Source organism: Zeugodacus cucurbitae, chromosome 3 (genome assembly GCF_028554725.1).
Source record: "Zeugodacus cucurbitae isolate PBARC_wt_2022May chromosome 3, idZeuCucr1.2, whole genome shotgun sequence".
NCBI lineage: Eukaryota > Metazoa > Arthropoda > Insecta > Diptera > Tephritidae > Zeugodacus > Zeugodacus cucurbitae.
In genome coordinates this window covers 6,208,687-6,232,307 of record NC_071668.1, presented here as the reverse complement: position 1 = coordinate 6,232,307, position 23,621 = coordinate 6,208,687, and the positions used below count along the sequence as shown (strand labels likewise).

Below are 23,621 nucleotides of genomic sequence, written 5' to 3'. Positions count from 1 at the left end.
ATATCATTTTGTACACTCACACACACACAGATATACACGTGCTGATGTCTATTTAGATTTCTATTAGACGCCGCGCCGTGTAGGTTGTGGTTGTGCCTTAATAAATTAGATGGTGGCTCCTACTGCACTCGAGCACTTTGGAAATTAACTGTAAGCGCTTGTTGATGATGTTCATAGCTCAGACGCAGGCGTTACGGCAAACAAGCAACAGCGCAAATTAAGGCTTGTTCCGCTATTTTCATTTTATTTTTATTTACATTTTTTGGCTATTTCTGTAGAAAATAATTCAACATCATTAAGTTGCCGTAAGACACGCAACTTGTTTGCACGTGTCAACATATGCTTCTTCGCCTTTAAATATGCTGCTTGACAACTGACAAAAAAACAAAAAACCACACTCGTATTACAAAGTACCGTATGTAAGAACTGCTGTTTACAAAGGGTGCGTTAAAATTTGCGTCGTTTATCGTAAGTTTAATTAAACGTTTGTATTTTCGTATAATTAAGGTGAAAAATTTAAAGTAATGGCCTCAGTGACAGCGTAATACGTCTAAAAGAAGATGCGGAGCACATTGACCGATCAAAGCGAATGTTTTCCGTGTCTTAAATAATAGTTAGCTTACAAATTGTTGTTAAATGCCTTAAAGCGGAACGAGAAAGTTGTGAGATGTGAAATATAAGGTCTACAACTCTGCTTCCGCCGTTTTTTTTTGTAAATTTAAGTTTTCTTTTGTATAAAAACGGTTACAAATGTCGATGAGCCTCAGTCGCACTTTTCTTGGAAATAAAAAAGAAAAGCAAAATTTCCCGCAAATGTCGAGAATTCGGCTCAAAAAGTGACATTTTCAGTTTAGAATAAGTTTGGGATGCAAACAGATCTCTACAAATATTTTGTTGGGTTAATGTTGACACAAATGTCCAAGATCGATATAAAACGATGTAATCGATTTAATCGACCAGTGCTTGACCCTAGAGACATTCCCTCAAACGTCGAGAATTCGGAATTGAAAATGATATTTTCAGTTGTGAATAAGTTTAGGATGCAAACAGATCTCTACAAATATTTTGTTGTGTTATTGTTAAAACAAATGTCCAAGATCGATGTAAATCGATTTCAGTGCTTGGCCCTAGAGACATCTATTGGAAAACGGCGGAAGCAAAGTTGTAGACCTAATATAAACAATCTTCTCAAAATTTAGTTTAACTATTTTTCCTTCATTTCATCCATATTTCCACACATTTATCGAATTTCACTTAAGCTGCGTCTATTTTCGGGAGGGGAAATGTTGTTTTTCACAAAATATTGTATTTTTAATAAAATTTCTCAAAAACAAATTTAAAACAAAAAGTCCAAGTGCAGCATTGTTTTGCAATAAATTTCGAAAAATAACTTTTACTCATTTTATAGCAATATAGTTTAATGTATTTTTGCATATTATCCAATAAAAGTTTTCGGCAACGTCAATAAAGGCCACAAACAATATTGAAGCAATTCAAATTTTCAACATCAAATACTAGTTCAGCGAAAAAAAATATATGTTTGCTTTAAGTGTGCAATTGAAATATTTGAGAAAATTAGAAGCCGAATTATACTGCACACTTACATATGTGAAGACAAACATATAAATATATAATCGCGGCAATGGAACAATTGGCTCTTAGCCAAGAAAAGCATGTGTACGCGTACACATTTCCAAAAGCCTAAATTTAATTGAAATGCAAGAAAAATATTGGTAAATGCGTTTACAGCAAATTCACTTTTGGTCCACTAAATCGCCAAATCTCAAAGTGCCGCACAATGGGGGCCCAGTTAGTTTATGCAGCTGCGGTTTCACCTCAATACTGTCCACTTTTTCGGTAGCTGTATTCATTGTGCTTTCATTTATTTCCAATCTTATTGTTTACCATTGTTTTAATTCGACACATTCAGTGTTGTTTTCAGTCACATATGCAATGTCTCTTTTCCTCTCAAGAAAGCCATAAAAATGCCCATTGACGGCAGAAGTAAACCGCAGATGCCAAAAAATAACACAGTGGATCTGTTTGAGAATACAACAATATACTTAAGAGTGCATTTATTTATTTATATAGTCTGGAGCTAGCACTCGATATTTGTTTGTAGAAAGAGTTTTAAAACGAATTTGCTACCAATGTTTTATTGATATAACCTAGTTGTATTTGTAAAGTTTTTCCGTGTTCTGTAATGTGTTTACTCATATTCTCAAATGGAGATGAGCTACTTGAAATGTTACATACGAGGTATGTTCAAAAAATAACGGGAATTTTGAAATTTTTAGCTGTTCAAAAGTCCAAATGTCAAATTTTTTTATTTATTTTTGTTTATGATATATAAAAAAAAAAATTTCAAGAACCGAAAATTTCCGTCATTTTTTGAACATACATCATATAGCTTCAATGAATCGCCTGAACAACTTTCTGCTCAATTTTATATTATCAATACTTTTCTACGTAAGTCTATTGAGTTAACGATGAGTCAGATACCAATAAGATTACGTAAATTTTTCTGGCCAGTTCTAATTTTTTTTTGTATGAAGTTGATTTTTAGATTAAATTCTTCGATACAATCAAACAATTCACCTTTCTGCCAGCCCTATTATAAATAAGACACTGATTAAATCGTTTAAGACCTAAGTTGCATCCTTTCAATATTTTCTTTATTCGACAATTTTTGGGAAAAGTTTTTTAATTCTTTGAGAATCGAAAACTCGCTAATTAAAAAAGATGGTGCCCTACAACAGCACTCAGAGACATTTTAAATATGTATCAATACTCGTTAATGGAGAAATATCGTTTGGCTGCACTGAAATTGTGTCACGAGCAGCAGTTGCAATTATTTAGCAATTTTTGAACGAAATGTCGCACAATTGAGGTTTATTGAATATATTTTATCAAGCAGCTAAATCAGCGCCCACGCGCCATGAAAACAGCTCCACTTTTGGTAGTCAATCAATATTTGCCTCGTTTATGTTTTTTTTCCCTCGCATAACGGCACAATAGAGCCCCACTTAAGGAGTGGGTCAGGCCGAACTGTAACAACACCAATATCAGCATGAAAAACACATACACATACATATGTATGTTCATGTGTGAGTGTATTAGTGTGCCCACTTCAATTGACACTTCAAATCAAATGCTTAAATCTATACCATAAATACAGTGTACGTAAACATTGGCATACAGATCGCTATTTGTTACGGATTGTGCTTGCGTGGTGGCACACCCCAACAACTCATACTTATACGTATGTATATGTATCAATTCATGTGTGTATGTGTGTGTTTGTGCACCCACTGGCGTTTGAGCAATTTGCCGGCGTTTTTATGACCCAAAAATTATTTTTCACTTTATTTTTTTTTCACTCTTTTGATATTATGTCCGCTTTAGATAGACAATTTGTTGCATTCATTGATTGCTTTGCCTTCACTTTTTGATCAAATATTTTTCTAATTTTTTTTTAAGTTTTTCTTTTATAATTTTCGGTTTATTTGTGCGCTTGTTTGTGTTATTACATAGCTGTGGCATAAGTTGTCACATATATGTATGTACATATGTATGTGTGGTCAATAAAACTAATTTATAGCATTTGTCTACTGCTGAGCAGCATTTTTTTTCTGTAGATATATTCTAGTAGTCTGTAGATATAGTCCAGTATATATGTAGATATATACACATTTGTGCTGGCACACAAACACGCAATACTTTGAGACAGATACCCGTCTAGGTCTTGTCCAGAAATTCAACTTGTGATTTCTTATCTGTCTAAGCATAAGAAAACCGTACATGACATGACATTATTTGTTGTAGTTAATTTTGCAGTTATATTTTGGAATATTTTGTTTCTACTTGTAGGCCTGGTAGCTGTTAAATACATATATACACTGCTTAAATAAATGTTTTTGGTATATAAATAAAAGATTTATGAAGACAACAATATTAAATTTTCATAAAATAATTTTAAAAACTAAATAGAACAAGTAAGGAAGGGCTAAGTTCGGGTGTAACCGAACATTTTATACTCTCGCAATTTATTTATTTAACTTTATTTATATTATATAATACACAATTTGACCCACATATTTTCAAATATATTGTATAAAGTCCATTGAAAGTTGAAAACCATAATATTAGGTTAAAAGCACCGAGGTCCTCGTGTTCGATATATGGGGCCTTAAAAACCTATGGTCCGATTTCGGCGTTTTTTAGAATGGGGTTGCCACACTATAAAGGTAGTATTTGTGCAAAGTTCTGCACCGATATCTTCACTAGTGCTTACTTTATATATTGTAAAGTAAAAGATTCAGATTGTCTTCAAAGTTCTGGTATATAGGAAGTAGGCGTGGTTGTGAAGCGATTTGGCCTATTTTCACAACATATCATTAGGATGTAAGGAAACTATTTCAAACCAAGTTTTATTGAAATCGGTCGTTTTATTGAATCAGTAGTTTCTGAGATATGGTTTTTGACCCATAAGTGGGCGACGCCACTCCCATTTTTCATTTTGTAAAAAAATCTGAGTGCAGCTTCCATCTGCCATTTCTTACGTGAAATTTAGTGTTTCAGACGTTTTTCGTTAGTGAGTTAACACACTTTCAGTAATTTTCAACCTAACCTTTGTATAGGAGGTGGGCGTGGTTATTATCCGATTTCTTTCATTTTTGGACTGTATTAAGAAGTGGCTAAAAAACGACTGCAGAAAGTTTGCTATATATAGCTCTATTGGTTTCCAAGATATGTACAAAAAACCTACATATTTGGGGGCGAGGCCACCACCACCTCCCCAAAAAAATTACATCCAAATATGCCCCTTCATACCAAGTTTTATTTCCATAGCTTTATTTATGGCTTAGTTATTGCACTTTATGTGTTTTCGGTTTTCGCGATTTTGTGGGCGTGGCAGTGGTCCGATTTTGCTCATTTTCGAAAGCAACCTTCCTATGGTGCCAAGAAATAAGTGTGCCATCAAGTTATTTCATCAAGTTATCTTAATTTTTACTCATGTTACAGCTTGCACAGACGGACGGACAGACAGACATTCGGATTTGAACTCCACTCTTCACCCTGATCACTTTGGTATATATAACCCTATATCTAACTCGTTTAGTTTTGGGTGTTACAAACAACCGTTATGTGAACCAAACTATAATACTCTCTAGCAACTTTGTTGCGAGAGTATAAAAATCGAAAATATACTTCAAATTAAAAGTGTTCGAAATGATAGCCAAGTAATTAGTACAGTGAATAATTTTGAGAATTTTGAGTTTACTTTTACTAATGAACAAAGTGTTGCAACATTTCAAAACACCTAACAAGTTCTCCCTAACAAATTACATATATGTACATTATTAAATACAATACATATACACTGTATGGGTTAAATCACCATTTTCTCTCTAATAGAAAAAAAATTCGCTATGCGTCACGTCGCATTCCAACATGCAATGCATTCCGGTTTTCTTCGTTTTGTATAATTACCACTTCAGATTCACTGCAATATTTTAGTAATCAAATACTTTACGCTAAACTGTAATTTCCTTTCTCAACGCGCGAAGCTCGAAGTCCAAGACGGTGCAATGGCCAGAGACAACTTTTATATTGATTCTTATCACTTGATCATAGCACGCTTTTAAATAGCAATTAAGTTACCACTACATACACATTTAATTGCAACTGTGTGCGTTTGAGTCTGGCGTTTGACACCGTAATATAATATATTAAATATGCCGATATTCCATAATGATTCATAGTAATTGAAGCTCTTACCACATTTCGCACATTTGTAAGTGTATTGATTTGTTATGATTGCTTCTAGTATCGTTATTTTATAATTTTATTTTGCAGTCTGTGTTTTCTGTTGCATAGCAATCACTTCAACTTAGTTTCACGTGTTTTGCAAAGCATACATAGGAGACCATTGCTGTCACTAGATGATAGCAGCTTGTGAATTGATTGAATAAAGAACACTCTCTAAAATATTTTCGAAACAAAACAAGATTAAACTTCTATAATTGTGTTTTGCATTAATATAAAAGTATGTAGAACCTGACTCAAGTGATATACTAATTTATATATCCTTTCATTAGCATCAGTTGCTTGTTCTATTCTCTACTCTCCAACGCTTTCCGAATCAGAAAGTAATTGCTAAGAAATTTTACTATACAGTAAAAGCTCTTTATTCGCGGGGTATATGTTCCATAAATATGCCGCGAATACAGAAACTGTGAATACGGTATGGTAATTTATATGGGATTATAGGGGATATGTTCCTTGGTGACAAAAAAAAACAAATAGGTATATAAAGGGTGATTTTTTAAGAGCTTGATAACTTTTTTTAAAAAAAAAGACGCATAAAATTTGCAAAATCTCATCGGTTCTTTATTTGAAACGTTAGATTGGTTCATGACATTTACTTTTTGAAGATAATTTCATTTAAATGTTGACCGCGGCTGCGTCTTAGGTGGTCCATTCGGAAAGTCCAATTTTGGGCAACTTTTTCGAGCATTTCGGCCGGAATAGCCCGAATTTCTTCGGAAATGTTGTCTTCCAAAGCTGGAATAGTTGCTGGCTTATTTCTGTAGACTTTAGACTTGACGTAGCCCCACAAAAAATAGTCTAAAGGCGTTAAATCGCATGATCTTGGTGGCCAACTTACGGGTCCATTTCTTGAGATGAATTGTTCTCCGAAGTTTTCCCTCAAAATGGCCATAGAATCGCGAGCTGTGTGGCATGTAGCGCCATCTTGTTGAAACCACATGTCAACCAAGTTCAGTTCTTCCATTTTTGGCAACAAAAAGTTTGTTAGCATCGAACGATAGCGATCGCCATTCACCGTAACGTTGCGTCCAACAGCATCTTTGAAAAAATACGGTCCAATGATTCCACCAGCGTACAAACCACACCAAACAGTGCATTTTTCGGGATGCATGGGCAGTTCTTGAACGGCTTCTGGTTGCTCTTCACCCCAAATGCGGCAATTTTGCTTATTTACGTAGCCATTCAACCAGAAATGAGCCTCATCGCTGAACAAAATTTGTCGATAAAAAAGCGGATTTTCTGCCAACCGAACCGAACACTGATTTTGGTAATAAAATTCAATGATTTGCAAGCGTTGCTCGTTAGTAAGTCTATTCATGATGAAATGTCAAAGCATACTGAGCATCTTTCTCTTTGACACCATGTCTGAAATCCCACGTGATCTGTCAAATACTAATGCATGAAAATCCTAACCTCAAAAAAATCACCCGTTAAAAAAATGATTTAATTGAAGTTTTTGAACATTTTAATTAATTATCTTAAGGCTTAGGCAATGGTTTGAAGAATTTTGTAATTTTTTCTTGCTTAGCAGTTTTCAAAAGCTCCTTTAATTCAGAATGATACACAGCAGTCGCATTATCAATTTGTCTCTTACAAATTAGACTGCGTTCCATAGACGGATCAATGTTCATAAAGAAATCGCATAGTTCATTCGCAGGTGATCTAGTCGGGTGTGCTCATATAATTAAGCCAATGTAACGAAACCTTAGCAATCAAGATCTTTTTAAAAAAAAAATTATTAAAAAAGTGAAGAGTTTATTGGTTCCATTTAATTTAAAGTGTTTTTTGAAAGTTTTCTAAAAAATGGGTAAGAAGACCAAGAGTTCAGTTCCATGTGAGCCCCTTCTATATGGAAATATTACCAAAAGTTCAAAAATATTGCGAAAATAGTGAAATATTTAACATTTCCTTGTAATAAGATCTATTTTACTTTTTTATTAGTCCATTTGACTAGAATATTGGGTTGGATACCTATTGGAATAATTTTATTATTATATATGTACTTATTAGATCCGGGTCTCATTTTTTTAATCTGCGAATAGTGAAAAAGGAAGAGCTGCGAAAAAATAAAGGAAGAGCTTTTACTGCATCTTTCACATTCCTTCTTAAATTTTCTTAGCTAGTTAAAACAGCAACAACAGCAGACCGGTTTTCTTATCATATTGTTCGAAGAAATCATTAAGAAATTGGATAAATCTAGTTTAAAGTGACTGCTCCGGAAAGTTAGAAATAATAAATTCTGAGAAAATTTCTTCGAAAATTGTAAGTGATCTGTAAGAGGAAATTGACGTATGTAGCTGCAAGCTTTACAGTAAGTCTGTGAACAAACAGATCTAGGATAGAGACGTAAACATTTTGTAATTCATTATTATTATAAACATCCTAATTAAAATGCAAAATTAACTATATAAACAAACAATTTCACATAAATATAAGAATGCTATGGAGATACATTATACGAATATCTTAAACCCACACTAACATATTATGTGTCAAGTTAACATGATTCCATATAAGCTTGCTTTAGCGAATCATCAATTAATTTTTAAACGGAAAAGTAACACATTCTAGTTAATGAAATTGTAGCCAATATTCAATATGTCTTTGTCTGTGTCACTGCTTTTCGTATGCGAAACTAATCAAATTGTTGTATCACATTTCCAGTTATTTACATTGATCTTTGCTAAGCATACAAATCGTTTTAGTTTCAGTATCTATGAAAAGTCTTAAGTGAGTATTATACAAAATCGAATCTTCTAAATCAGTCGCACCTTGTTATTCGTTGAATGACGTCATTTCGTTGTCAATTTGTAATCATGCGATTGTTTTCGGTTTCAAAATGACTAACGTTTACTTTCGAGAAAACATTTCTAATTCCGATTTTATGGTTAGGAATTTTATTTCGCAAATATTTCTGTGAATTGGCATCTCGAAAGTATTAGCTGATTAATTTCAGATTGTAACGTAAACTACACCTTAGGTTAGGTTGTAAGGCTGTTTCCCAAAGGGAAAACACACGTAGACTTTGAAATATAGTCCTCTGTGAAGCCTGGTTCCCCCCTAGATTAACAATTAGGAGTCGACAAATCGCCCTGAACCTACTACAAATCTGCAAGGATTTGTAATTTCTATATTCGCTATTTCGCGAGCCTGTTCTTAAAGTGAGATCCAAGAAATCTCTTTTTTGATCTCGCAAAGGCGGGGCATTTCAGAAGAAAGTGATGAGACCCTCCTCCATGCAGCTTCTACAGCTAGCATCCGGTAAGATTTTTAACCTTACAGCGTGGATACCAACGGGGCAATGGCCAGTACGAACCCCTACGACTGAGGAGAGGTAAGGTTTACTGAGGGCGAAAAGTTCAGTAGATCTTCCGCGGTTTACCTTAGGCCAGAAGGAACTTGCGACTAAGCATGTGTGTGGTAACTGACCAACCCTGAGCGTATGGTCAATGAACTCAGGGCTAGTATCGTCGCTCTACAATCCGAGTGGATCGCCACCTCCCTAATGGTTGTTGCGCTTCGCAGTAGTATATCCGTCGCTGCTTTAATAGCAGCCACTTCCGCTTGAAAAACGCTGCAGTAATCGGGAAGCCTGAAACTAAGGTTGATGCGAAGCTCCCGACAGTAAACTCCCCCGCCAACTCCGACCCATCCGTGAAGATGCTCACCGCTCCTCGCCTCCAACGACTCCTTCCCGCCTATACGTCCCTTGAGGGAATAAGAGTAGAGAAATTTTTGCCAGGGCTGAGCGCGGCGACATGAAGGTGATCCAATGACCTCAGGATGAAGTTGAATTGTGTGAGGATACTTGAGTGCCCAGGCACGTACTCATCGATTCCTGTACTTAGAATCAACTGAAATATAATTATTATGATTGTCTTATCAAATTGTATGTATGTGATTGGCGTTGCAACCGTTTAGCCGGTTATAGCCGAATCGACGATAGTGCGCCACCTGTCTCTCTCCTTCGCAGTTCGGCGCCAGTTGGAGATCCCAAGTGTAACCAGGTCGCTCTCCACCTGGTCCCTCCAACGGAGTGGAGGCCTTCCCCTTCCTCGGCTTCCTCCGGCGGGTACTGCATCGAACACTTTCAGGGCTGGAGTGTTTTCGTCCATTCGGACAACATGACCTAGCCAGCGTAGCCGCTGTCTTTTTATTCGCTGAACTATGTCAATGTCGTCGTATAACTCGTACAGCTCATCGTTCCATCGTCTGCGGTATTCGCCGTTGCCAATGTTCTGAGGACCATAAATCTTGCGCAAAATTTTCCTCTCGAAAACTCCTAGTGTCGTCTCATCTGATGTTGACATCGTCCAAGCTTCTGCACCGTAAAGCAGGACGGGAATGATAAGCGACTTGTAGAGCTTGATTTTGGTTCGTCGAGAGAGGACTTTACTGTTCCATTGCCTACTCAGTCCAAAGTAGCACCTGTTGGCAAGAGTTATTCTGCGTTGGATTTCGAGGCTGACATTGTTCGTGTTGTTGATGCTGGTTCCCAGGTATACGAAATTATCTACGACCTCGAAGTTATGACTGTCAACAGTGACGTGGGAGCCAAGACGCGAATGCGCCGACTGTTTGTTTGATGACAGGAGATATTTCGTCTTGTCCTCATTCACCTCCAGACCCATTCGCTTCGCCTCCTTATCCATGCGGGAAAAAGCAGAACAAACGGCGCGGTTGTTGCTTCCGATGATATCAATATCATCGGCGTACGCCAGGAGCTGTACACTCTTGTAGAAGATTGTACCTTCTCGGTTTAGCTCTGCAGCTCTTATAATTTTTTCCAGCATCAGGTTAAAGAAGTCGCACGATAGTGAGTCACCTTGTCTGAAACCTCGTTTGGTATCGAACGGCTCGGAGAGGTCCTTCCCAATCATGACGGAGCTTTTGGTGTTGCTCAACGTCAATTTACACAGCCGTATTAGTTTTGCGGGGATACCAAATTCAGACATCGCGGCGTAAAGGCAACTCCTTTTCGTGCTGTCGAAAGCAGCTTTAAAATCGACAAAAAGGTGGTGTGTGTCGATCCTCTTTTCTCGGGTCTTTTCCAAGATTTGGCGCATGGTGAATATCTGGTCAGTTGTCGATTTTCCAGGTCTAAAGCCACACTGATAAGGTCCAATCAGTTTGTTGACGGTGGGCTTTAGTCTTTCACACAATACGCTCGATAGAACCTTGTATGCGATATTTAGGAGGCTGATCCCACGGTAATTGGCGCAGATTGTGGGTTCTCCCTTTTTATGGATTGGGCAGAGCACACTGAGATTCCAATCGTCAGGCATGCTTTCTTCCGACCATATTCTGCAAAGAAGCTGATGCATGCACCTTATCAGTTCTTCGCCGCCGTATTTGAATAGTTCTGCCGGTAATCTATCGGCCCCCGCTGCTTTGTTGTTCTTCAAGCGGGTAATTGCTATTCGAATTTCTTCATGGTCGGGTAATGGAACATCTATTCCATCGTCATCGATTGGGGGATCGGGTTCGCCATCTCCTGGTGTTGTACTCTCACTGCCATTCAGCAGTTCGGAGAAGTGTTCCCTCCATAATCCCAGTATGCCCTGGACATCGGTTACCAGATTACCACCTTGGTCTCTACTCTTATCAAATTAAAGGCACTTATTTGCTACTTTCCAAACAAAATTGTAAAAATAACAAAAAAAAGGTTGTATCTATATGAGTACAAACTGCCAACAGCAGTACAAATCATGACAGCTTTAATTGTTTTAATTAGCAATAAAATTGATATATTTCCTTTAGACCTACAACGTTGCATAAATAAATAAAATTATATCTTCAGCCATAACACGACAGCATGTTGCACAACCCACAGCTTCCCGTGACATGTGACAAGCATAGAGCAGCTAAAGGGGGCGTGTCTGCACTGGCTGGGTGCTGCAACATAAATTAAATCAATCATCACGCAATACCAGCACTATTCGCCCTTACACTGACAACGTATACGGCTGCAGAGTGAACAAATAAAGGTATACATATGGCAGTGAACAGTGATTCTTGTGAATATATAAAAAATAAAATAAATCGCGCATACTAAAAAACTCAATGAATCGATTCAAACAAGTCTTGCAAGTATGCATATAAGAATATCCAGTAGCCGGCAGTTTAAGCTTGCTACTTGCAACCGCAGACATTGTTGGAACAAAGTGACTGAAGCCGCAGACAGCACCAATGCCGCAGAATGCAGCTGATAGGCATATGTGTATATATATGAATTCTATTGTAAATATGTATATAGGTTTCTACTATAAACTATAAATAATCTATGCAAGTTGATAAATCTATAGAATGCTTAAACGTCATCACATGTAATCCATTTTTAGTATACATTTATATGCCTACAACCGTATTTGCCTCAAATGTGCGCACAGACATTATGCAGACAACAGTCAAAGTCATTCATATTATTTCGTAGGCGATTTACAACTTGTCACATGCATATATTGTAAATATATATACATGTAGCATATACACTCTATAATGCGTGTGCAATCGTGCAGAAAGCGGCGAGCATGTTGCAGCTGTCTTCGCAATTGCAACTGGTGACGTTTAGCATTTGAGCATTTGAGGCATGACGTTGATTTTCCGCAAGGCACAAAATGAGCAAGTCGAAAAAAAAAAATGCCGTTCTGTTGGGGCTTGCAATTTAAAATTTGTTTTGACCATTGATCACCTTGGCAACATGTTGCATGCCATGTTTGTCTGTTCGCCAGCTACCTCCACTATTTCTCAAGGACATTTGCCAATCAGACGGTTTTTTGCGCGTATTGCACAGTGGTTTGTCTCAAAATGGAATGACAGTAAATGTAAATATTGAATATTAATGTTTTTCGAGGTATCACGTGAAATTCGAAATTTTTTATTTTTCTGTTATAAGGTTAAAATTGGAACTAGTCAATAAGGGATTCTTGAGATTTATATCTAAAGTATAATAGATAAGAAATAATGTGGGTTAAGATCTTATTATTGCCGATATTCCAAAACTTGGAGAGTAGCGTATCGAACAAACAACTGACATAATTTAAATAGATATTGCTCGGTATTTCAATGGTATTTTTAATATCATTGGTATTTTGTCATGTAGTCTCTCACGTAATAATATCATATCTAGAGTGTAATCTCTTACAGCTTACATATGTACATACACTTACTATATATTGGTATATAGGAAGGCAAAGAGCCTGTAACAACAGCATCTCTTGAAACCGGTTTCGTAACTAAAACTTTAGTGGCACATTCTTTCGTTGCTTTCGTGATTCCGTCAACATATTATGTCTTGTGCTCCTTAAAGCCATCAACATCAATACGGCTTTGAGTGATGTGAGATTGTATCTTATATTTAGCAAGATTGACGCAAATTGTTGTCGATGTAATTGCAGTGGCAACATTCTGAGGCAGTAATTTGCTGTAGCACAAAAGTACATGCTCGCAAACTATTTATAACCGAACTGCACACTTGCATTCAAGCAAATTATATTATTTTCAGCATTGTGTATATGGAATGAGCGTGTGTACAACAGTGTTTCGAAGAAATTAAAATTTACGAGTTTAAAAGAAGCACACCTTTACTGACGTAAGAGTTTTTGAAATTATATCTGAAATGTTAAACATCGCGATGACACCTTTCCATTCATGGCTATTCACGGAGTATTGAGCATTATTCCATTGAAGAATCTTATGGATACACGAATTTAAGAGTGCGAGCCAATCCTTCACGTGAAAAGCGCTTCAAGTCTAAATATTTATAAAATATTTAATTTTTTACAAAAACTGCACAGAAGTGTATAAAATTCTTACGAAATTAATTAAAAATTTTAAGAATTCGAAGTTTATTTAGCTTACAGTTATTTCCCATTAAGCAACAATGCATCTCTCTCCGAAAGTAAAATCACAACAAAAAGTGAATGTTCCATATGCTCTTGACCCATTTCAATAAACATATTTGGAGATCACATAAATATGCATATACAGCTACTTTTCATTCACACTTTCATTGGAATTCTTACTCATTCATATTCAGAATATTTACAATGTAAATATTTAGCGAATAGCTTAATCCCATCATTTATGTCTATATATTTTAATGGCGTTCGATATACAATTGACACAAATTCTTGGGATTTTTTTTGAAAATTCTCAACTCCTAACCTATAAATGGTTATCTTTGTAGCAGATTAAATATACATATGTATGTATTATGCAAACACACGATCTTATGCGCCCCTTCTTCAAAATAATCTATGTGTACATTCATATGTATATATATATTGTTTACACTATATGTATCTTTATGTTATGTGAGTCAATACCAAATAAGTTTAATAAAGCAAACGTCATCATCATCACATCGCAGTTTTAAGGAGATGACTAATTTAATTTTTTTTTTATCAAATTCAATGTGGTGTAATGGTTTCCAATGCCATTACATTTTTTTGCTTTAAAAACTAGATAAGTAAAATCAATGTTGACGCAATAAATTGTTTATGAAAGAAAACTAATTGTATGCAGTTCTAAAAAATTAATGGAAAAAAATACAAAAAGTGAGGTTAAGCTTCTCAAATAACTAAGTATTTTTGTAAAAAATTTAAATCCTGCAGTAGCTTATATTATTTTCAATGTATTCTGATATCGAATCTAAAAAGTGATGTTATAATATGGTCTTTGCTTCCGCCGTTTTTTGTAAATTTAAGCCTTTTTTGTATAAAAACGGTTACAAAAATGTTATTCAAAATATTGGCCGTCGTTAGCTACTACTTTTGACCAGCTTTCTGGCAGCATGCGTATTCCGTGCAAATGTCGAGAATTCGGCTCAAAAAGTGACATTTTCACTTGAGAATAAGTTTGGGATGCAAACAGATCTCTACAAATATTTTCTTGGATTAATGTTGCCACAAATGTCCAAGATCGATATAAAACAATTTAATCGATTTAATCGACCAGTGCTTGACCCTAGAAACATCTATTGGAAAACGGCGGAACCAAAGTTGTAGACCTTGTACTATAAAATAAATATTACCCTTAGAGAAAACCCAAAAAATGTCGGAAAAGTGGTGAAATACAAAAGTGATTTGCAAACATAACTTATAAGTTAACCGGCTTATTTATAATAAAATAAAAATAAAATGTGAAATAAAGCTTTTAATAACTAAAAGTTAATTATCCACATTTATTTGTTTGCATAACGTTTTTCATTTCTTGCTTTTGTTGTTGTTCTACTCGTTTTAAGGTGCGCCACTACCGCATGCAAATAGAATGTTAAGCTTTTATCCATTTGCACTTTTGTGTTGTGTGTTTCATGTTTGTACATACAAATTGACATACACTCATAGGTAAATAACTGACGTTTTGTTATTATATTAATTAAATTATATAAGTTCTTATCTCTTTAGTTATGCGGTATGTAGGAAAATTTCCTTATGTGTATGTATGGATCAGAGAAAACAAGTGTACGGCGCTAACACTTTACCTTAACTTTCTTTTTCACCAACACATCGGTATGTTCATTCATATGTATCTACTAATTCCTGCTGTTGCTATAGCTTTATATATCTATTTGTTTGTGTATGCATAGGTGTTTTTATTGCACCCGAAAGGTTTCGTATCTAGCAACTACAACAACTGACTATTGCACATAATTATATGTACGAGGTGTGTTTAAAAAATAACGGGAATTTTCGTTTTTTGCAAAATAAATATTTATTCATTCGTTTACATTAATATTGTCCCCTTCAAAATGAATCCCATTCGATCTTATGCACTAATGCCAGCGCTTCTCCCAATTATCGAAACCTTTCTCAAACTCGTTTTTTCGGTTAGCCTCTGAAACTTTCGGAGATTTTCGTATGTAAACTTGTAAAAGAACGTCCCTTTAAGGTTCTTCTTATTTTTGCAAATATGTAAAAGTCATACAGCATCGGCATCGTTACAGTATTGTATTAGGCATAGAATTCACGAAGAAGCAATCAAGTATGTAAAAATTCCCGTTAGTTTTGAACATACCTCATATATTGTCCTACAACTTTGTTTCCGCCGTTTTCCAATAGATGTCTCTAGGGTCAAGCACTGGTCGATTAAATCGATTAAATCGTTTTATATCGATCTTGGACATTTGTGTCAACATTAACCCAACAAAATATTTGTAGAGATCTGTTTGCATCCCAAACTTATTCTAAACTGAAAATGTCACTTTTTGGGCCGAATTCTCGACATTTGCGGGAAATTTTGCTTTTCTTTTTTAATTCCAAGAAAAGTGCGGCTAAGGGTCATCGACATATATAATTTACAAATAAACGGCGGAAGCAAAGTTGTAGACCTAATACATAAACTCTTTTTGCACATAGACAAATAGTATATATGTATACATTTCACTTCCCCTGTAAACATGCATTTCATGCTAAAAGATTTGCTTGCCGCTCGCCTACTTGCAGTCACTTCTTGTGGTTACCAAACCCATAATCGCTTTTTAAACTTTTTTCTTGGAATTGCCTTCAAGAAAGAAAAGACCAATGGTTTCTTAAATGAATTAATTGTTGTTCCGCCAACAGATTACCACATAAATATAAAATTTATTTATTTATATCTGGAATGCTTCCCTAAGTGATATTTGTGGGTTGTGGTTTTGTCGCCAAGTTTATGAGATTTTTTGTGGCGTAAAACCCAAAGCTGTAACACAAAAATTCATGCAAGGATTTCCAATGAATTAAATGTTTTGATAATAGTATTTGTTTGTAAGATTTTACACGCAATTTTTTACATTAATAAAGGGAATAAAGAATCTAATAAAATATATTTACATATACAGTGAAACCTCTCTTGGACGGAAACTCAACGTCGATCGATTTTAGTCCGCCCAAGAGAGGTTTATTTGTTCTAAAAATTTAATTTGGTACATAAAAATGCTCGCTCAAGGGAGGTGTCCATGTAATAGAGGTGTCCGTTAGGAAAGGTTTCTCTGTATAATACTGAAAATTTGAAGTTTATCCGATAACTGCTTTTAGAGTTATTCGGCAAATAACAACGAGCGCTCGGGCACTCCAACACACTAGTTTTAAACTTTAAATGCTTTTTTCTCAAAACTATGTTTTTTGAACTGTTGACAACTGTAACTCGTAAACCGCTCGGTAGACTTTAATGAAATTTCTACAGCTTTTAGAATGCATAATAAACTCAGGTTTGAACCAAAGATTTTTTTTTTTCAGAAATTTCGATTTTTTAAGACCAATTAACTGTTGATTTTTTCCCGAAAATCTAGAAAAAAATTTCCTGAGGCCGCCATTTTGTTAATTTAAAAAAAAAAAAAACTTCGATCAGGCCCACCAGGATTATCCATTTATAAAACTATTTTATTTATCCGATTGATTTTAGATGAATCTCCAAGGACTTATGATTATCACCGCAAGGAGATTTTTTGAAACTGGGTCAACACAGACAGCTATAACTTTGAAAATTATATATTTTTTTGAATTTTCGTGACTTTAAGTCATATTATCACTTTTGTAAAATAACATGATTTAATTGCAAAAAAAATTTACTGAAAATTCTCATTTTTTTCGTGTCTCTGACTACCCCTACTCTCTGACTTAATCCACTTTGAGGTATTCGATTTTTAAAAATTAAATAAAAATGTAATTGCAATTTCGAAGTAATAATTTATGAAAACTCTTTAAACGAAGTTGTGTCTTAATGGCAAAGCCGTGTCTCCAGTTCTGTACGAGTACCATACATATATGTTGTAATTTAATGTAGTGAAGCTAACTATAAATACATATAAATGCTTATATATTTACGAGCGCCACTGCATTATTTAAATCTTTTAGATATAAAAAACTGAAATTCTTTTCTAAATATGTCTGCACCAAAAACTCGAGACTTCCGTTCTATATAAATATGGGCATTCATGACAATATCCATAAATAACAACACAAAGTCTGCTTTTCAAATTTGTGACAATATACGCTCCACAATTCGAGGCTTAATTTGAGACGCGTGTACGCATTTATTGAGAAGCATTATTTACATTGTACACATATGTAGTTCCGTGCTTATACATACTCGAACAATAACTATGATTATATTTTTCGCACATATGATGAGTTTATACGTTTGTAGCTCCCCCAATTGGGGTTTTTAAATGGTTTTTCATTTTTGCTATTCCAAAAAAGTAAAACTTTGCAAAAAGTCGGTTATTATAGGTGGTGGGTGAAATTTTAATTCCCTAATTATTTAAGCGTCTGTTTGTTTGTGCTGTTCCTGATTGACCACCGTTCTAAACTAAAAACTTCAAAAATGTTTGAGTTTAAAGAGAGAAGTTTGCGAATAATACAAAAACAACATTGGATACTTGTCAGCAGACCAAAGCTTATGAGAACCTAGTCGCTTTCTTATCACAATATTATCCTCAGAAGCGTTTTTACGTTATATTAAGAGCTTCATGTTAAGTTTATAATAAAGTAAATTTATTATTTTTTGTACTTTTAGATAAGAACATATTATTATTATACTCTCGCAACATTTTGCACAAAGCAAAAACTTCACCTCATGGTGGTTTTTGCAAGGCTGTAGCTGTGAACTAGCAAATTCGAACTAGTTAGCAAGAAACAACATTGAATTTCTGTACTGAAAATTAACTAGCCCGAAAAAGATCAGAATTGTGGCAATTAAAAAAGAATTTATTATTTATAATTTATTATATTTTTTTTTACAAACGAGCATATAAAATTAAGATTTGTTCTCATTTAGGCTTCTTTCAAACGCTTTTTATTATTATTTATCTTATTTGTTATTACAAAAACCTGTGTCTTTGCGTTTGCATCCGAACTTGGTACTTCCTTACTTATATTTTATTTTATATCATTAGTTAGTACTTATGCTAAAGGCATCATTTAAATGAAACTACAGAAAGTAACCTTTTGCTTCTCTTCTTATAATTTCAGATAAAATGACTTGCGATTACTCGAAGAAGTGGTAAACAGTAACTCAAGCGACAACAAAAGCAAACCGTTTAAGCAAAGTAGCAGTCTTGTAAGACATACATGCCATTTGATATGCTTATTAAAGACTTCTCAGTATTCCCGCACAAATGTATGTATGTATGTAAATGGATATGAGCATACAAATGTGTGATAAAAATTATAGGATTTTTTACTGCTCATTTTTGTTGTTTACAAATTTTGATTGAAAACAATACATATCTACAATCTGAGAGTAGTCGTTGAACGGACTTGGTCGCGTACAGTGCGAAGCCATTAAGTCGACGCGCAACATTCGTTCAAACAAGATATTACTAATTACTTAAAGCAAAATTATGATTAAATGTGCATTTGAAAACTGTTTGTAATTCGTTTAGAAATTATGCGTTTTAGTGTTGAAGTAATAAAAAAAATTGTGTAAAAGAAAGTTAAATGCCTCACACAAAACAGTGCGCAAAAAGCCAGTTAATAAATAAATAAATACATGAAATTCCAAATTAATTACAGATCTCTTTTCTGTATTGTTTAAGATGTGATTTCATTGCGCAAACTTTCGGTAAATAATTAAGATTAAGATGCTTAGTAAAACTGTATTGAAGTGTTAAGAGTTACAAAGTGAAAAATTGACGCAGCAAAAAGCAAAAAAAAAACAACAAAAACATACTTGTTTACAAACAAGTTTTAGTTTTAAATGAATTGTACAAATATTTCAACACATTTCAACACATCAAAATCAAGATGAGACTTCCACACACAAATCTTCGGAGGAGCGGTAGTCTGAATAAAACCAGCTTAATTACGGCTTTATTTCTTCTACATTTAACAACATTATGGAGCGTTGAAGCCGGTGAGTACTGGTTTACTTAAATACATATGCCAGAAATGAAGTGAAGTTTTTGAAAATGCTTCAATATTTCGACAACATTTATTGATTAATAACTGTTATTAACTTTTAGTGAAGAATAATATTAGTTTGAATTTCTATTCGTAGTACATTGTTAGACAAAATTAGAAAACGTTTCCAGGGAACACTAAAATTGTTTACTCTCTAAGAGAAAAAATAATAGGTTCGCCGTTACAAACTTAACCTCACTTTTTATGCTCATATTTTGATAGCAGAAATTCAATGATTCTATTAAAATATTATTATTATATATCTGTTCGATTAAATCGACTTTTTTTATATCCATCTTGGACATTTGTGTTAACATTAACCCAACAAAATATTTGTAGAGATCTGTTTGCATCCCAAACTTATTCTCAACTGAAAATGTCACTTTTTGAGTTGCGGGAATGTCTCTAGAGTTAAGCACCGGTTGATTAAATCGTTTTATATCGATCTTAGACATTTGTGTCAACATTTACCCAACAAAATATTTGGAGAGATCTCTTTGCATCCCAAACTTATTCTCAACTGAAAATGTCACTTTTTGAGCCGAATTCTCGACATTTGCGGGAAATTTTTCTTTTCTTTTTTAATTCCAAGAAAAATGAGGCTGAGACTCATCGACATTTGTAACAGTTTTTAAACAAACAAATCCTTAAATTTACAAAAAAACGGCGGAAGCAAAGTTGTAGACCTAATACTAGAATATTTTTTTTTTAAATCTATATAATTTAAAGTAAGAATCGAGAATTTGAGAAATACATAATTGAATAGTTCCGGCAACTCTTCTTGCGAGAACGTAGCACTATAATTGTGAGGATGAACTATAACTAGATTTACTTTTCATGTTTCAAATTATTGAAAAATTTGAAAAAAGTTCTCTATTACAGCCGGTTTCACGAAACAAATTTAAGTGAAAAATAATAAATTTCAGTTTCACCATTTGATTTAATTTTTATTTAAACGGTCACGCTTTGCCATTTAAATATTATTTAAATAGTGTCATATGTAACCATGGTTACGCTTTTCTATCAGCTGAATTCCCATTTGTTTACCATTTTGACAAAGAAATTCAACTTATTTGTTTACATAAATCAGCTGTTATTCTTACTAACATCCCTGCCTTTTAATTTTTTGGATGCCAAATGTCAATAATGGTGAAACGCAGGAAATTTAAGTGCAAAGTTAAATAAAAATTAAAATTAAAACTAAATGGAACTTAATTTTCCATTAAAAACTTTCGTGAAACCGGCTGTTAAAAAAATTTATTATTTAAAATTTTTTTTTAGTTGACTCTACAGCGGAGGTTATGTTAATTTTTCATCTTATTGCACAAATCTCAAGTTGAATGCAACTTATAACTTAAACACTCTCTGATTGCCGTACTAAAATAATCCACCAAATTCGGTTCCCAAAATCATTTAGCACCAATTAATTTATGTAATTGTTGAACGAAATAGCATTGAGATTTATAGTATTATATTTGTGTAAGTGTTTGTAGATCTAAAGTAATTAATTTCAACAAACAGTGTGCATACAGTAGCTCTTTGGTCCCACTATATTGGCATGTTGTTATCAGCTAGAATATATGGCTGCATATAAATAATTATCTCGTAAATTACGCTTGTTGCTTTAATGTACCAATTATGCCCTTTAAGTTAACTAAGTCCGCCGCATTTGCTGGTGAGTACTAAAAAAAAACAACTTCGTAGCCTATCAGCTTACTTACTTACATACTTACAAGTGCATACATTACACTTCATAGTTTACACATTTCATATTTCTCAGGGAAATACGTAGATAAGCGCATGCATATAGTTAATATATTTGCATATTTATATTTTTTGTACAGATGTGTACAAAAAAATAGCATTAAATGTAAAACTTTGTGTAGTAAATAGAAAATATTTATTGAAAAAACTACCCACACACTAAAACACTACCACGCCCACAAAATGGCGATAACCGAAAATCTATACAGTGTCATAACTAAGCCATAAATAAAGTTATGAAAATAAAATTTGGAACATAGGATTGCATTAGGGAGGAGCACATTTAGATTTAATTTTTTTTAAGTGGGCGTGACCCCGCCCTAAATATGTTTTTCGTATATATCTTCCAAACCAAAAAAACAGCAGTTACTAATCAAAAAAACTGTATAAACCAAAATTTCTGTAGTCGTTTCTTTTAGCCATTTCCTTATTCTTCTTCTTCTTGACTGGCGTAGACACCGCTTACGCGGTTATAGCCGAGTCCAAAACAGCGCGCCACGTATCCCTCCTTCTGGCAGTTTGGCGCCAATTGGTTATACCAAGCGAAGCCAGGTCCCTCTCCACCTGGTCCTTCCATCGTGGAGGAGGTGGAGGTCTCCCTCTTCCTCGGCTTCCACCAGCGGGTACTGCATCGAATACTTTTAGAGCTGGAGCACTTTCATCCATTCGAACAACATGACCTAGCCAGCGTAGCCGCTGTCTTTTTATTCGCTGAACTATATCAATGTCGTCGTATAAATCGTACAGCTCATCGTTCCATCGTCTGCGGTATTCGCCGTTGCCAATATTTAAGGGACCATACATCTTCCGCAAAACCTTTCTCTCGAAAACTCCTAGTGCCGTCTCATCGGATGTTGACATCGTCCACGCTTCTGCACCGTAAAGTAGGACGGGAATGATGAGAGACTTGTAGAGTTTGGTTTTTGTTCGTCGAGAGAGGACTTCACCTCGCATACAAAGGTTTAGCTGAAAATTACTAAAAGTGCGCTAACTCACTAACGAAAAACGTCAGAAACACTACATTTTACAGAAGAAATGGCAGAAAGAAGCTGCACTGAGATTTTTTTACAAAATGGAAAATGGGCGTGGCGTCGCCCACTTATGGGTCAAAACCATATCTTAACAACTAATCGACCGATTTCAATGAAATTCGGTATATAACACTTTCTTGACACCCTGACAACACGGTTGGAATATGGGCGAAATCGGTTCACAACCACGCCTACTTCCCATATACATAACTCAATTTTGAATTCTTCTCATTCGTTCACTTTATAATATATACATCAGGAACCAATAAAGATAGCGGAATAAAACTTTACACAAATACTGTATTTGAGCTGTGACATCACTTGTAGAAAAATTGTCAAAATCGGACGGTAACTTTTCAAGGCCCCTGATATCGAACATGAAGAACTTAGTGAATAAGTGTAATTTTTCTCCGAAAATATAGGTAAATCTCTCAGATATTTTAATGTAATTCATTCCCTCTGAATTTTTTGCTTATAACAGTTTGGTTCTGTACCAAAAATGGTTAAAATCGGGTCATAACTTCCCCCAGATCCCATATACCTAATTTTAGGTAATATAAAATTAAGTGAGCGTATAGACTTGGTGGTGAAAACGAGTGAAATCGGTTCGGGAATTACCTCAGTCCCCATATACTATTTATGATGATTTTCGTTATTCTATTGAACTTTATGCCGAATATATGGTTCGAATTGTGTTATGTTTTTAACATTACATTAATAAATTGCGAGAGTATAAAATGTTCGGTTGCACCCGAACTTAGCCCTTCCTTACTTATTTTTTTTAATATTTAAGTTTCAGTTTTCGCACACAAAATCTAAGTAGAAAATCTTCGAAGACAAATTAACTTCATTATGTGTAAAGTGCTTTTCCAACCATTCGCCAAAGCTTAAGCTCAAATTGCTAGAATTATTCAAATTTACTACAATTATTTTCATTGCAATTATAATACATTTTAAATACATACAAACTTACATATATGTAGATATTTTATAGCTATGTAAGTATACGTGAACATTATAAAAAACCTACGTCTGAACGCTCGTGTAATCATATAAATATATATACATACATACATATGTTTTGTTGTTTAATTTGACTTTTTTATTTTATTGT

General features: G+C 34.5%; 1 protein-coding gene across 11 annotated transcripts in view; it reads left to right on the top strand.

The window, feature by feature from the left end:
• The window catches only part of LOC105218200 (vascular endothelial growth factor receptor 1), a 66,655-nt gene that overhangs the window by 23,383 nt on the left and 19,651 nt on the right, over window positions 1-23,621 (top strand). For 10 of the 11 annotated variants that reach the window (XM_054226961.1, XM_054226971.1, XM_054226968.1 and 7 more), the window contains exon 2: window positions 19,349-19,665. In XM_054226961.1, coding sequence (XP_054082936.1) covers window positions 19,557-19,665 — 109 coding nt within the window. In that variant the 5' untranslated portion in view covers window positions 19,349-19,556. Of the gene's footprint in view, window positions 1-19,325; window positions 19,666-23,621 lie in introns of all 11 variants that reach the window. The other variant, XM_054226962.1, reaches the window with a different exon arrangement.